Below are 17,351 nucleotides of genomic sequence, written 5' to 3'. Positions count from 1 at the left end.
AACTTGAGATTCACCTGTAGTTATACTGTGTCTGTTTAATGAAGTCGGAAACTTCTAAAATATCAAGACAGATTCAAATCAGTTAATTATTTATTCCATTCACAGAACAAACAGGAAACATTATTCACGTCTAACATTCTCCAAGGCTGGGACAAATATGTCAATACACAAAACAGTAATAAATGGTGTCAATAATAATAATGTTAATAAAATATTATAAGCACAGTTCTACATCACAAGTCATCATCATTGAGTGTAAAAATAATGTCCATATAACAGAGAATAGATCCTGCAGATCCTTCTCTTCTCACAGTATCAGTATCACAGAACATTTGTTGGACGGCCATTGATCAGTGAGGGGGTGGGGGTGTCAGAGCCCTGGGGGTCACGTTTCAGGGAGGGGCTCATCCTCCTCCTTCAGAAGCCCCAACTCGCGGAGGAAGGCGGCCTCTTCGTCGAGGTAAGCCTGGTACTCCTGTTTCATGCGGTACTCAATCTCCTCGTCCGTCAACACAACGTTGGGGGCAATCTGAGGAGAAAATACCCAGAGTCAGAAAAAAAGTTCTTGTTCATATCATTAATTAGATTGCCAATGTAACAGTTCTAAAGATCAATATAAAACATTAAAACTTGTAATCTTTACTTTGTTGATATTCGCAAAGTTGACTTATATAAAGATCAAGAAAAGCTGACCAAGCTCATTGGTGGCTTAAAGATAGTTTACTTCAAGGTATTGTTCAGTGTATATGCCACTGGATATATAATGATTTAAGTAAATTTCATAAAAAATAGGTTAAAAATAATGGTAGTATAGAGTTTGGGAATTTTCAGTTCAGACTGTGCAATTTAACTTAAATATGAAAAAAATAATGGTTTGCAAAAAAACGTCAGCTTTTGTATGCTTCTAAAGCACCAGGTGTGCAGCAGTTTGAACCCTACAGCACACTGAGCACAGGCGACGGGTGTGCAGCAGCTTGAACCCTACAGCACACTGAGCACAGGCGAGGACTCCTGTTAGAGGCGACTCACCCCGGCCTTCCTCTTCTGTTCCTGCTCCAGCTCTCGCTTCTCATTCTCCCTGAAGTCCCACCTCATCACGACGAAGGATCGCCGCTTCACTTCCCGATCAAAGTAGTTAGAGATCCCTGACACCTACAAATAAAAAAAAAATAGTCCATGAATACTCCATAACAATACAAATATAAATACCGGTGTACTCCTTAGCACACCTATCAAATATCAAACAGCTACATGTTTGAAGTCTCAAACAGACTTTCTGTAAGGGAATGAATTTGATCTCCTCTCAGCAAGAATAAATAGAGATGTTCACTGATAGTGGAATAACGAGGTTTGAGATTCTAGACTTATAGAAGTCACATTCTTAGCAACTAACTACTGCATCATCTAGGCAAGCTAAAAAAAACTCAGGCTGGCTTCTGATGACAAATGGAACTATGTAACAAGGATATTAGGATTAAGAGGTGAGGCTTGAGGGCTGGGCTAGGGGTGACTGACCTCATTAGGGGTGGGCTGTCTCAGGCTCCATGGTATCTCTAGGATGTGTAACGTACCAGCATTGTCTCCCACAGCCAGCAGGTGCTGCTTCTCTGTAAAACACAATATAACTCTGATTGTTTACACAGCATATGTATGTTTAAAGTTCTTGAATCCTTCATTTGGCTTCATATTCTTTACATTGGTGATGTGACCAATCTTAGTATTTGGTGATTATGTCAACTTAATAGGTTCTGTCAGGGAAAAGAAATGATTATTAATTTTTTTAGTGAAGGTCTACCTTATTTCTTGAAGGAAAAGATGAGGATTTATTTTTTACTTTTGGGAGAGGAAGATTGTGGGTTTTTGAATTTTCTAACTGACATACATGAAGATTGTTACTTATGAGATATCTGGAAGGGGAAGACGGTGACTTTTTTGAGACATCTGGAGAAGGAAGATGGATACTTTAAGATATCTTGTGAAGATGGTGACTAATAATACGATATATTTGGAAGAGAAAGATGGTAACTTACGAGATATCTGGAATGGGAAGATGGTGGTGATGGGTGCGGGGGAGACGCTCTGGGTCAGAGTCGGTTCATGCGTTTTGTCGAGGAGATCCCAGACATCCACGCTTCCATCATTTTTGGAAATGTAGAACACGGAGGGTCGTGACGGAGACCAATGGCCGGCCGTCATCTTGACAGGGTTAGCACTGGACTGTAGGATAGGTCCAGTCTGTAAAATAGGTCAACAGTTGTAAAATAGGTCAACAACTGTCACTGTGTGCCACAAGTTTTTACAGTACTTAATGATCTCCTTAATTAATTCATGAAAATGATTTACATATAGCACACATGTCTGATAGCTCTAACTAATTGGCTTTATCTGATTACTCATCTTGATTCTTCAGTTACAAGATGTATTATATCTATGAAGCAATATTGTAATTATATGGTAAATACGTCATTGACAATTAATCATATAAATGATTGTTAAGTAAAACACAGCTTGTTATGAGCGGACTGTTTGATGTGATCCCATTATTATGTTCACAGTAAGCAATGTTTCTACATTAGTAGCTCTACATCTTCCGTACAAACCAACACATGAACCGCTGCCTACCAATCCAACCATCATTAGGTGTCAACAAATACCATTACAATCAGCGCTGTCTTAGGCACATGGCATTTTCAAACAAAATCTAACGGATCAAAAATCCTTCCATACTACACACCTGTACGGTAATAATCATAAAAAGTATGGAGGGATTTTAGATTTCCCAATGCATGATCTTTATTAGAAAATGCCAAGCACCATTGAACTCTGAGTACAATTAACACACACTGGCTTCAGTGCCACATTGCTCACCTGAACATTTTTGTCTGAGAAGAATTCAGATAATAATCATTTGATGACCAAGATTATACTGTTTAACATTGGAGAGCAAGACAACTTAATTGGTAAACACACTCTCAGAATCAAATGTCTGATCTGAATTAAATTTTACTTCATTATTTATCAGTAACCAATAATTTATTTCTATTTGTAACGCCCTCCTGATTGCCTGAAAAAAATTATTTTTAATATTATATAAAGAATGTTGCCTACGTCACCTGAGACTTATGTCAAAAACGTATCAACCCATCTGACATTACGTTTGAATGTTATACAATTTACCGTCATTTTAAAGGTCAAATAACCACTTTAATCTACAATTACCCGGTAATAGCAAAAATTTGAATTATTAGGGATGAATTAAATAGCTACCTAATCTAAACTTACATAAAATGGGTTGGAACAGTTTACATTTTTTTATATACCGCTTTGCAGTTCATAGAGTGTAAACTGACACAATCCAATTTATATTAATTTTGTTAAAATTGGATAGCTATTGAATCCATTCTTTAATTAAGTAATCAATTAAGAAGTGTCTATCAATGAATTCATCTCTTTAGAGGAAGGTTATACTTGTAGACAATAGGACGAGAAAAGAAAGAGCATGAACAAATTCACTTTTTTCCACAACCTTGAGGGCTATAAAACAAGCAGCAGTTGTCATAATTTATCAATTTATTTTTAATTGACAAGAATAATGAAAGAAATACTAAATAATAGAAAACGCCTGACATCCTCACAGGAATGCGATATATTTGCGTGTACTGGGAGGCTCAGACAACACGACGTTTTGTTGATCAGAAAGGTCATGTTTTACACAGGTGAGCTAAATAAAAACCCAAACATCCAGGCCGGTCCTCTAAGACCAAACACTTACTTTCTTTGCTTTCTCAGATTTCTCCTCCTGTCAATATCACAGCTAAAATTCAATCTATCTACACACACACAGACAAACAGATAGACTTGTCTAATAAAGTGACATCACAATCGATAGACTTGTCTAATTAAGTGACATCACAATTGACTGTGTCTGGACAGTTTAAGTCTGGAATGTCCTCCATAAAATTCTCAATAATAAAGCTCTCTCATACATTTTAGCCAAAAACAGTACACAGGACATAGGACAATGAATGTGTATACTAGAATATGGGATATCTGTGATTTTATGTTGATTTTGGTGCTCTATGACTATTTTGGGTAACTTGATAACAATTCAAAATCTCCAATAATGCATAAAAATTAAGGAACATAACTTTCCTTTTCTGGTATTTTTGCAACAACAAAAAAATTAAATCACTTTCTATCATTTAGGGTATGAACTGATTGATTAAAAGACTTAGTCTATTTATAGAAACCAGATATTACCGTCACGCCTTCCTTCCAGATCGTAAAGGTCCACCCTCCAACACACAAAACAATGTCGCTGAAAAACGGCGACCGCTGAACCGTGTTAACTGGACCGTCGTGAATGGCATTGTAAAAATCGGGCTTTGGAGCTGAATTTGGGAAAAGACATTTGACACTTCCTGACTATTTTATTCTTATGAGACATTAGCCACTTACTAATAATTTTGTCATTTTAAAGATATTTACCAATTACTTTCAACATCTTAAAAGAAGATATTCAATTTTTTCTGACAATTTTTAAAGATATTAATCACTTACTGACAATTTTTTAAGACTTTCATCACTTACTGACAATTTTTTAAGACTTTCATCACTTACTGACAATTTTTTAAGACTTTCATCACTTACTGACAATTTTTCCAGTGTCCTGATCTTTGACTGGCATCCAATCAACATAAACCACTTCTCCATCCTACAAATTACAATGACCACGAAATACAAGCATCGAGTCATCACTTCAACTGAATTGGCAGCTCTCACAAAGTAAAATAGCGTGCACAAAGTGAAAAAGAGTGACACAAAACATGCTGTGATAAAGTGAAAAGTGCTGGGAACACACAGGTAAAGATGTAACAATGTAGTAAAACATCAATATTGAAACAAACATGATTGAGACTCTATACTGTAATACCAAAAGTTGATCTACAGTAACCTTGACATACAAACCCTGTGGGTGCTACAGCTGTACCAGACAACCCCCCACTCCTCTGTAAAGAAGGACCACGCCACTCAACCACTGATTTGTTCTCAGTCCCTGTGTAAGTTATCTGACTTGTATGTAGTGACAAAACGGAACATCGAGTCTATCGATTTTTGACTTTAGAATGAATGACTCTACTGTGTCGCATGCATGTAATGACAAGTATTGAGTCTACTGACTTTGTGTGACATTAGCTGACAAGTATTGAGTCTACTGTCTTAATGTGTCATTTGCTGCCAAGTATTGAGACTACTGTGTAATGACTTTACGAGTATTGAGTCTATTGACTGTGTGACATTAGCTGACAAGTATTGAGTCTACTGACTTTGTGTGACATTAGCTGACAAGTATAGAGTCTACTGACTTTGTGCAACATTAGTTGACAAGTATTGAGTCTACTGACTTTTGTGTCATTAGCTGACAAGTATTAAGACTACTGTGTGATAACTTTATGAGTATTGAGTCTATTGACTGTGTGACATTAGTTATTAGTTATTGAGACTGCTGTCTTTATGTGACATTAGCTGATAAAGTAGTGAGTCTACTGACATGTGTGTCATTAGCTGACAGTATTGAGACTCCTGTGTAATGACTTAACAAGTATTGAGTTCAATGGATTCATTTCTATAAAATATCCTGACTTGTGTCCCGGGTGCATTGACCGACAGGTTCACAAGTTTTGAGTTTACTGACTTGCGTGTAGTGGGTCAACATGTATGGCGTCTACAGACTTTTGTGTGAGGACAGGTATTGAGGTATTGAGTTATGGGCTACTGATGGGCTAACAAGTATTGCTTTTACTGACTTGTGTATTTTGTCATGAAGTAGGGGGGGGGGGGGGGTTTACCGGGTTGTTAGTGATATGACAGGTATTGAGTCCTCTGACTTTCAAATTGACAAGTTTATAACTTTAGTGAAGAGTTGTCAGGTATCTATGAGTTGTACAACTTGTTTGCAATGACTTGACAAGTTTAATGCCTACTAGCTGACTTGTTTGATGAATGCATCACTTTTGAGTTTTTACAATTCAAAATTTATTAAGTTCAGAAATTTTGTAACAAGTCTAGAATGTTTTGATTTAAACTTTCATTATAAATAAACAATTTAAGTTGCTGATTTTAATTCAAAGCACATGCAAGATTGAGAACCAAACAAGGTAGCTGTGCATGGTGAAAATAAAATGATACATGTATAAAAGCTTCCGTAATACACCAGTATATAAACAGGTGCTGAATTTGTTAGCTTTATAATAGAATTCAAAATTCCCGATCTTTAAGCTTTGTGAATAAATTGCCAGTCACAAAATGTGAAGCAGATTACCAAAAAGTTACATGCCTTTTATCCCAAAAGAAGTCAGAGAACTTGCATGCAAACACTGGTTATTTTAAACTAAATACCGTACAAATAGTGTATATATTGTGCTCAGAGTAGTGATGTGCATGGGTGAAGAGGGGGGGGGGGGTCTGTAAAGGGGTTCAACTTGCAGGGTGTGGTTCAAGAGGTCCTCAGGCTGTAATAAGGAGAAGAAAGGTTATAGATAGTTAGGACTCCATGCTATAGATTCAGAGATTGTTCTTGTGAGTTGAGAGGAAGATTCATACTCCACAATGTAACACAATAAATGGATGTGTTGTGAGTTGATCGTCGTCATGCTAGATAATGAATTGTTATTTTGTAGGTTTGAGAGGGACATCAAACTACAGTAAAACATGCTTATAACGAAGTCCCAGGGACGGCCAATTTAACTTCGTTATAAGCGTAATTCGTTATATCCGTCAAGTTTACAACATGAAATAGAGATCGACTTGGGGAATGAAATTCACTTCGCTGTAAGCGTCAATTCATTATAAGCGTGTTGGCTATAACCGTGTTTTACTGTATTGACAAAAGGTTGTGGTTGTGACCGGAGATTTCATACAAGATAAAAAGAGTGTGTGTTGTCATTAGTTAGGGGCATTATGTTAAAGAATAAGAGGTTACGTTTGGAGTTGAGGGGAGAATTCATGCTACAGAATAAGAGGTTGTGTGTTGGAGAAAACATCATGCTGTTGAACTAGAGACTGTGTTATCAGCAGTGGGGGCATCATGCAACAGAATAGCAGTTTGTGTGGTGGGTGGAGGGGGACGGTGAACAGATCAGTGGCTACATTTACAGGCAGGAGAGTTGTTCATACAGCCGTAACGTGCAACGTGCTGGTGACAGAAAGAGAGCAGACAGAAAGGCTGTGCAAGACTAAGAGAGCAGAACTGTACAGGGAGTCAAGCTCATTCCCCACCCCCGGGGGTGGTCGTTGACCGCTACCTCAGTCCCCACGAAGAAATGAGTCTTGACACTCTGTAGAGTCCTCTTGTCTTTGCCAGACCCGGGCTTGTTGGTGTAATAGCCGCCCCCCATCGCATTCTCGCGGCTCATGTCCGTGGCATCTGTAGCTTTGGAAACTACAAAGAAAGGACACATATAGATTACTCAGGATTGATATACAATAATATACAACAATTTATTTTCACTATTTTCTTTGGCCCAGGATATTAACCTATTACATAAATCCACTGACCAGCAAATGTAATTAACAACATCAACATCAAAACACATTTCCTGAATTACAATCTCAAGCAAAATTTTTTAAGCTGCCAAGTAACGTTAGATATGAAAGCACTAAATCAACAGTTGTTATAATTATGTTAATATTTAACATTGAGGAAGATGTGTATGTTATTGGAACTCAATCGTTCCACATCTTATGTCAGGAAAATGATCGTTAATTTTACTGATTTAATAGTACATGTGAATTAATTTAGAGACATTTGACATCACTGGGATTACTGTTTACTATCCATTTATTTTGCTGCTTAAATCAAACTTTAGAAATAAATAAAATTTAATGATTAAAGAATAGAGATTAAATGACTGATTAAATCGATCTCTTTGACTCCTGTGTCTACTTGATATCTATCACTTAATATACAACTTGATACAATCACTTATTGGTTCAAATTTTACCACAATTACCTTAGTCTAATTTAGTTTGATGTCAATAAACAAATTATCAAATTATTAAGAGATTATCTTGATATTCTATCCAAAGCTATGATTTACAAGGACAATACAACATAAAAAGGAAGTCTACTATATATCACAATCTCTTGGGACACTAATGGCCAATTAATCTAACGTTGTTATCATGACAACATGTCAAACAAAAAGCTACCATCATAAAACATGAATTTCTTCATTCCATTTAACGGTAAATCAAAAACGGTTATAATAAAAACAAATAATGATGAAGCTACCATCACACACACATAACAGAACTGATCTGCCTGATTCATTGGTCAATCTACAACTGTTAAGATTGTTATCAAATGATATCAACAAATGATAAAGCTACAGTCACACACATGATGGCGATGTCTTACCCTCCTTCCTCTCTGTAAAAGTCCCAACTCATTAATTCTATATCTACATTCTATTTCATAATAACAAGATGGCCTCTCTCCAACATGACCTGGCCATCGGAAAATTTTTATTGCCAGTCTATTGTATTTTTTGTAACTTTGTAAAATCAAAATTATGTGCTTTTATCATTAAATGCTCGAGAAACCCCCCTTTTTCTTACTAAAATGATGAACCTACTTCAAAAAAAATAAATGTATATATGATTTATATAATATTGTACAACAAAATCACTTCTAAATGTAATTAAATTTATCATTCACAACTTTAAGTCTTACATGTAATTCACTGATTAATCAAACAGGTAAAATCTTGGATTAAACTTTGAGACTAACAGAATCATACACAAGCCATAAAACCATATCATAAACCTTAAAACTCTAGCTGACACTGATTACACCCGGACTGAAAGCTGTTCACAGTGTATTGCATGGAGAACTTACGTGCACGTCTGTCCCCGTTCTTCTCCTGTATGGAGAACTTGACTGGACTATGGTCGCCCCCAGGCTCAGATTTGTGAAGATGAACCTAAACAATCAAATTAATCAACATTGTTTTTCTTTCATAAAAAAAAAAATGTTATTGAATTTGTATTATTTTTGATATTCATAGCCAGAAACAGCAGTCATTATTGCATAAATGACAAAATTAAAAAAATTACTTTGTAGAAAATTAAAGCTCTTCCTGTAGCTAACCTTTAACATGGGTTTCCAAGACAGGTCCAGATGTTTGAATGTTGAAGGAACTCCCATCTGGGTTTTATCGTTTTTCTCATTTTTGGCACCAAAGTTGAGTTGCCCCGGTCCCTTCGGAGGGCGAGTGTCCCAGAACAGAACGCTGTAGTCCGCCGCACACGTCATCACCTGACACGCCGTCATCGACTTGTTCTCCTGGGGAACACCCATCCTGTTCACCTGTAATAATTAAAAGGTAGGTTTGTACACAGGTAAGTTTATAGGTAAAAAAGTCAGTACACCTGTAATAGCTCAACAGGTTGAACAGAACACTGTTGATACAGTTAGTACATTGTACATCTGTAATTGTGAGTTTGTAGGATTGTACACAGGTGCTATAGCATGTGAACTGTATAACCCTCCCCCCCTCTGCAAGCATGTGTATTTAACATCAATTTAGTATTAAAGAGTGACAGAATAAAGAAAATCTAGCTGCACATAAAAAATTCTATAACAGTGTAACATTCACCCATGATTTATCTTTAACTGTAAATAACAGTACTGGATACTAATTCAAAAGAAGTAAAAATATAAACATGGATCATCGCTGAGTCTGTCTCCGAGTTACCTCCATGTGGTCGGGGACCCACTGGATGTCTGTGATGGCTGCTCTGTGGCTATTCTCTATACTGGATACAGCACAGTACCGAACTATGGGGGTCTTCAGGGCGTTAGGATCCTCAAAGCCTGGCTACAAAAGATCAAATACAGTTTAACAATCATCTCTAAAGCATAATGTGGGCTGTTTCTCTCCTCAACTCCTCATTATCAGATTCAATTTTTTAAGGTTTCTTTCTCAAATTTACCACTTCTAAAATAAGTTTCACCAATATGCAAAGAAATACATTTACACATCTAAAGTCAAGCTCTGTGACATTCCATTTATCTCTTGCAACAAACCAGTGTGACTGCAGTAAAAATAGTATTACAGACATTTTCACCTAGCCACTACGTCTGCAGGACCTACCAGTGTGTACAGTAATGAACGAACACAGACATCATCTTGTAGCTAATTAATTCATCACTTACCAGGACGTTGGATTTCTTGTTCCTGTTGCCGCCGCGTGGCTGTTTGAGGCGGTCAGCATGAGCAGAGATGTCCCACAGCACCACCTGACCGTTGTAGCAGCCGCCACAGATTATGTTGGGATCAGACGGGGAGAACTGGAAGCTGTATATATCATCAGGGGCCTCCAGCAGTAACTGACCAATCAAAATCAAGTGTCAACTTACAAAGGTCATAAGTTCACAAACGCCTTAACAGCATGTATTTTTTTTTAAAGAAAATTACTCCAATGCTCACATAAAAAAGTCCTGTATAAAGGTGATCAATATTGGAAAAGCAATGTATCCTTGATTGCAGAAAGATTCATTACTATAGTAGAACTAACTCTTCATAGAAGGGACTTTTGTATAATTATCATGATTACCTGGGGGTGTATGGGGTCAGTGAAACTCCAGATAAGTATGAGGGAGGGGGTCATGATCACTTTAGCGGCCGAGTCAATCCGCTCGTCAAATGTCATCTTCTCTGCCACAGACACTGCAACCACACCTACAAATCAAAAACCACAGGGTAACATCTACTGAATGTACTGATGACACATATACTGCCAGTGCACTTGTATAAAAGTAAAAACACTGGATTCATGGCTACATGCATGTACAAAAAAAGATCGGATGTTACAATAAGTTACTGATTTGTTTATCTTCATCAGTGATATTCTATGCTAGTTAAATTCAATAGTTACTGTTACGGGTCACATAATTATTTAATTTTCTACTGTAACAGTTATACAATATATATTATAATAGGTTTCTGCCTTATAATTGTGTACCTTTGATGGTGGGGTGCCATTGTATACATGTGATGCTCTTCTCTTTGCTGAATTGTAGGTCTGTAAAGGACTGGTACTCCTGTATATAACAAACAACAAATAGAGAAGAAGAGACAATTAAAATTCCTCCTTTGGAGAAAGATCAACTAACAAATTAACTCTGCATGAAACAGCACGAGAATTATAATATATTATATGTCTGAGATACTTCTACACTGCAGAATGTCAATAAAATTGGGGAAACTCAACATAGACTCTAGACAAGGAGGCATTACCTTGAGATGGTTATCTGACTTGTTGCCAAAGTTACCATCGGCGTCCCCTAGGTGAAGCCAGTCAATGTAGAACACGTCCATTATCTCATTCTGTTGTAGAGCTAGCTTAAACCTGTCCCAAAGGAAAAACAAAACTCCCATCACATCAACATGAAGTATAGAGGTACAGTGTGGTCTAAATCATGTTATACATGTATTATATTATAACACAGTATGTGTATGTAAGATACAACAGACACTGACAGACGGATGGATGGATAGACAGACAGTTGAACACTGAACAGACATACTGATTGATGATTGACAGATGAACAGATGGACAGATTGACAGATGGACTGAGAGACAGGATACCTTGGAGTGACGGACTCCACGGAGGTCTGGAGATTCTTGGAGTTTTCCAGCTGTTCTTTCTCTTTCTGGGAGTATTCCCGGGGTTGGTACTGTGTGGTTGCATTACGGGGGTACTTCCAATCGGTCTGTGTCCCCTCCTCTACAAACTCAGGAATTGACTACAACAACAAAACAAATCAAACTTACATACAGCTATCAATCTGCAGAAAGTCATTATTTTATCAAATTGAATACTAGTATACTACCACTAGCTATTTACTGGAGTTTTGCATTAAAGGAGAGCAACAAATGCACAAGTTTGTGTTGACGTTTTGCTTGTAATTATATTCTGTTGTCAAACAATCATTAGTTAAACAGAGCAATTTACTGCACAATATTTTGTCTTAACTATATTTTGACAGGTTTGTGCCTATCAAAATAATGGGTTCTGAGGTTTCAAAAGTGATAATGGTGTTTAATTTGCCTTTGCAAACAAGAAACAATGATCGAGTCACCTGTATGCTCTTGTCTAGCTCCATCTTCTTCAGGTCGAATGCACGGTCATCAAAAGACGTACAGTCAATGCAGCCATCCTTGGCGTCAGCCACATTGCGATCCTTGAACTTGTACGGTGCCCCAAACTCTCTCCGTACCCTCTTAACCGACACTTTAATCTGAAAAAAAGTGGTAATGAAGATAATACCACTATGAGTGACCCAATCAAAAGTTTTAGTGGCAAAGTTTAAATTTTTAAAAATACTGTGTTTTGGCCTTTGTCTCTCTACACTGACCCTGCGCCTGTTTTCGGTGACACTTTCTTCCTTGATTTCCTTCTCACTGCCCAGGGACACCCAGTCCTTGGGTTCCGGGGGGATGTAAGTGTACACGATCTCCTCTTCCTGTCCCGCTCCCTCCCCACCATCAGGTCCTTGGGGCTAAAAATAAATCAACCAATAGTCACTGCATTAAAGGTAAATCGACCAATAATCAGACCAACGTGAGGTGTATATTGCCTTATATCCTGAATCCATTCAGATTCAAATTTAGATATTGCAAACATGCAACTAAATATTTGTCCTTACAAGTAACAATCTAAAAACCTAGCTCACTTCAAATTGTGTTTCCCATGTGTTACATCAAAAGACGAAAAAAAAATCATGTTACAGTAATTCCTATCAGAGAATTGCATGAATTTTATTTTACATGAAATTCATCTAAACTTCTTCATTTGATATTCTTGTGAAAAAATTTACCTCAATTATTGCATAATACAGTAAATCAATAAAAAATCAATAAAATTGATTTGACAGGCAATGGTGATGTTTCTGTAGAGAGACTTACATTCAGGATCTTCTCCTTGGCTTCCTCTGTGATGGCACAGTAAAAGTTCTGCCCATACTTGAAGTCATAGTCATACACAACCAAAATCTCATCCGTCGGATAGTCCTAGATAATCAGAAAATTAGGTCACAGTGAAATATATATTTCTGCCATTAATGATTAAATATTTTCATTTCATAAAACTCATACTTTCATGTTATAATTTTTGAATTACCAATGAAAGACAACTAGTATCATTTAGAAATGTTGCCTTCAATATTCATGTACAATTGATAAATATATTTTCCATGTAGCAGACAAACACATAAATGCATGACATTTCAACTGATGGAAATATTTCGACTTACAATAACTTCCTGTTTGATTGGATGGAAATCACAGACTGCCGCCCTGTTGCGCATATCGTCCAGGATTTCCTGTTTTGTGATGATTTTGATCGGATTCTCCTCGGTAACGTCTTCATCACAGCGGCAGTGGAAGATCTCCTGTGTCTTGGAGGAGAGAAAAAGAGGCACCACCCCCTCTGGTACACCTGAATCAGAAAGCATTATTGTACATACGTCTCTATGTGTTTACGATTCCCAGTAATTGTAATTCTCACTTGATTGTGACGTTATCTTTTTCAGGATACCTTACTTTAGCAAAATTTGAAAGAAATCAAGCTTCCCTGAAATAGACATCAACATACCATAATACATGTACAGATTTAAGACAATTTACAAGATTCACATCTTCCTCTCGATTGATATCAATTACTGTAGATTCCTGATAATACGCGAGGAATTAATATCTGCATAACATTAAAATAAACAACCCACAAAGATTTTCAAATCTCAATTTTATTTTTCAGACAATTATAACTATATGAAGTAATATAAAAAAAATGGTGCTTACGATTTTATATCTTCTAAATTTGATACAAAACAGCAAACTAGCAGATTTAAGTACGCACATACTTTAAGGAATTTACAGTAATTTACAAGACATATGTCTTCTTCACTACATCGATATAATTGATTCATGTGACACTGACCTTCCTCCGCCGGCTCCTCCCCGGGGGCTGGTGTTTCCTCCTTCTTCTCCTCTGCTGCTTTCTTCACATTCCCTGGAAAAAATCCAACTCAAAAGATAATCTACCTGGAACTTTGCTCCTGTTCAGCTGCTTTAGATTCCATATCAATATAATTTTGAGGGAAATTTAAGACTATAGAAATAACACAAAAGAATATGCAATCTTTAGGTTGTGTTAAATTCTGTATATTAATTTATTTTAAAGAAAAATTCACAGGAGTTCATTTTTGACAGCTAATTAACAAATTAAAAAGTTACAAATAGCAGACTACAATATCCCATATTAGCACTTCATGTTGATATTGCATACAAATTTTATGATTGAGTACCTTAGTACATAAATGGGAATACTGAGTATATTAATTTACTTATTAAATGACTGTCTGCCAGACTAACCTTTAGATGGGGTGGAGCGTCCTTTCTCAGCTTTGCCTCCCTTGGGACTTTTCTGTCCACTGGAAACTCTGTTTCCACTCCCAGGCTTGCTAGTTTTGGGTGTTTTCTTTCCAGCTGTGTCCTAAATTGGCCATAAGCAATGCCCATTAATATAAAATAAATGAAATATTCATTTGGAGATTTACAAATAATGATTGGTCCAAGCACTAGATGTGGCATGCTGCGTACGCACTATGTACATTTTACAACAGAATTCTTGGACTTTTTAATATTCTAGTGAATGGATAGGTTGGGTACAAAGGTATTTATGAAAATCAAAATATATACATGTACATGTATTTAAAAATGTATGAAAATGAGAACCTGGGACACAGCCTACCTGTTTATAAGCCTTTGCATTTATGATAAATTACTGATACAATTTAAACAGAGAACACCATATGCTGTTTTTACCTGATCTTTTTCGTTTTGCTCTGCAGACTTCTTTTCTTTTTCTGATGTATCATCCATGATGACCGTTTCTGAAAATTTCAAAGTTACAGATATAAATTTGATCATAAAATAAGAGGTTATTTTTGATCCCTCACTTGTGATTTTTAAATAGCAGAAATAATCACTGCATACAAAGAAATAACAAAACTGCTGTGAAATAAATAGATACTGTAGCTTTGCTTGTTATTTTTAACTACCAAAAAATCCTGTTCATTTATTTTTTAAGATAACCGTATGCCATGTTTACCTGTCCATTACCCTTTTCTGGCTAAATTAGCATGACAAATTAAAAATTTCACGATGTAAAAACCAATATTTTCTTATTTTGACAGTGTTTACAGATAATAGAGGAAATCATGTCCTACATATATCATTGGTGTATTTATATAATGTATCAGCATGCGCGGATCCAGAAAATTTTTCCAGGGGGGGGTCCGAAGGATAATTGTGTTTGCCAGGGGGGGTCCGAGGCATATTTTCGCGATAATTTTACTATGTAAATTTAATAAATTTTCATTTTCCAGGGGGGGTCGGGACCCCCCCGACCCCCCCTCTAGATCCGCGCATGTATCAGGATGGAAGAAATAAGATGGACCAGACCGGGATTCAAACCCAGGCCCCCAAGAAAACTTAATAGTTTTTGAGCTATAATCTAGTTGTAATGAGTGTTTAAAAAATATAATGGCATCTAAAATCGTAAGTTACAAACTTCAAGAAAGATAACTCTGTTTACAGAAAACTTTTAAAAAACATGGCGTCTAAAAGCGATCTAGTGGCCGGATTACAAAACAGCAATTTCTGTTTTATACTTAAAGAATTAAACACAAGAATAATTGCTGGTCTGTTAACAAAAAATAAAGATCGTTTTATATTTATTCATAATAAATTACACATGAGGTGATAATAGCTATATTGGTGGTTGTAGGTGGCATATGTCACCTAAAACAACCGAGCTAACACACCACTTTTAAAAGGGGCTATACCATCTTAATCAGTCAACAGGGGATCAAAATCACTATCATTTTATTTTCAATAGTATTTTAAATATTTTTATAGCTTACACCAAGTTTTCATCAGTGTATCAATAAAAAAAAAATGGCGTCCAAAATCGAAAGTTATTCATCCAGGATAGATGTCTTAACTGAACACAACACTTTTAAAATGCATTGCATCTAGAAATGATAACAAAGGGGTCAAACACCAATATTTTTTATCTAGAATATAGTCATGCTTGATAAAATGTGCTTATTTGATTGGCAATCTGTAGACTGATAATCCAGAAAAAATTACCCGACTTATAAGAGCGTCAATGGCAAAATCTTGAAAATAAACTTGAAAAATGGCAACCGACTTATAGGCGAACAATACTTATAGGCGAGTATATACGGTAGTTAGCTGGTGCTCTATCAACAGAGCTATCTCATTCTGGCGCCGGTTTTCGAACTAAACTGACCTTCACATTCCTCCCCCTTAAATGATTGAAGCCCTCAAGGAACAATGCAGACTCTTTCCCTGGCAGGAGTTAACATGTCAGTTTCAGGGGCTGGCATAGCTCTAAATGTAATGGGATGGGAGAAATAATTGTGGACGAGACCAGTACTTGAACCCGTGCCCATTGATTATCTAGTCAGGTGCTCAACCAACTGAGTTATCTGAGGCCAGTATTTGGGCCGGTCTGACCGTCACATAAGTAATGATATATACAGATAAACTATCATAAAAGAGAATATATCATGGTTGTTAACTTCCATTTCCTGCTTTAATTTTGAGTGAGGGCAAACACTGATTGCAATTCATGGAAGAGTCATACTCTAGATAAGTTTGAGCAATCAAACTATTATACTGTAACTACTAGAACTGGATAATTTATTTGCAGAAACAAGAGCTGTGGAATTAAACGACAGAGGAATTTCGGGAGAAAAATCCTTTAGACTTTTAATTGAACGAAGTAATATCAATTAAACAATCACATCTGTCTCATAAAATTGAATTCAATGAATTATGTGCATATATCTTCACTACCAAAGTGACTAACGTTAACTCATTAAGCCTAACCGCATATCGTACTCGTAGCAAAAGTTGTGCAAGCCTAAGATTTCACAATTGTGATTTTCTCTTTGGTCAAAAGCCGATAAAGACGATAAAATGCTATATACATACATTTTACGAAATTGTTCTAAGCTTACCGTAAAATTTCTTCCTCAAAAGTTGTTTATAGACCTACCGCTAAATCAATGTTTGGTCTAGTTTACTAAAGACGCCATATTGGAAACCCCCGTATATACGCTACTTCGGTTGTTATTAGTAACGTTAAAAAATACCTCAACAAAAAACTTCAAGACGGATTCTTCACAAGCTAAATTATTTGTCCTGTCTTATGTTTCACCATTACAAATATTGAAAAAAAGTTTTCTTCT

The 17,351-nt window shown here is 36.4% G+C and overlaps 1 protein-coding gene across 3 annotated transcripts; it reads right to left on the bottom strand.

Annotated features, from left to right (window-relative positions):
• Nucleotides 1-72: 72 nt before the first annotated feature.
• On the bottom strand, nucleotides 73-17,236 carry LOC105321599 (dynein axonemal intermediate chain 3). Of its 3 annotated transcripts, none has more exons than XM_066067800.1 (24): nucleotides 17,121-17,236; nucleotides 14,896-14,963; nucleotides 14,443-14,563; nucleotides 14,009-14,080; nucleotides 13,323-13,507; nucleotides 12,976-13,080; nucleotides 12,426-12,569; nucleotides 12,150-12,308; nucleotides 11,656-11,813; nucleotides 11,304-11,415; nucleotides 11,029-11,107; nucleotides 10,621-10,745; nucleotides 10,220-10,393; nucleotides 9,759-9,881; nucleotides 9,152-9,370; nucleotides 8,900-8,984; nucleotides 7,305-7,441; nucleotides 4,651-4,714; nucleotides 4,261-4,391; nucleotides 3,773-3,799; nucleotides 2,031-2,235; nucleotides 1,516-1,607; nucleotides 1,030-1,152; nucleotides 73-529 (listed from the first exon to the last, which is right to left on the bottom strand). In XM_066067800.1, exons 2-24 carry the CDS (start codon nucleotides 14,950-14,952, stop codon nucleotides 386-388), a joined length of 2,841 nt encoding a protein of 946 aa, XP_065923872.1. In that variant the 5' UTR covers nucleotides 14,953-14,963; nucleotides 17,121-17,236; the 3' UTR covers nucleotides 73-385. The 3 variants fall into 3 exon arrangements, with proteins under 3 accessions (XP_065923872.1, XP_065923873.1, XP_065923874.1); XM_066067801.1 differs by having other exon boundaries at nucleotides 17,159-17,192; XM_066067802.1 differs by lacking the exon at nucleotides 3,773-3,799.
• Between the last annotated feature and the right edge of the window lie 115 nt (nucleotides 17,237-17,351).

The sequence above is a fragment of the Magallana gigas genome, chromosome 7 (assembly GCF_963853765.1).
Source record: "Magallana gigas chromosome 7, xbMagGiga1.1, whole genome shotgun sequence".
NCBI classification, from domain to species: domain Eukaryota; kingdom Metazoa; phylum Mollusca; class Bivalvia; order Ostreida; family Ostreidae; genus Magallana; species Magallana gigas.
Note: the sequence above shows the minus strand (reverse complement) of the source record. Positions and strands in the feature narration are given on the sequence as shown.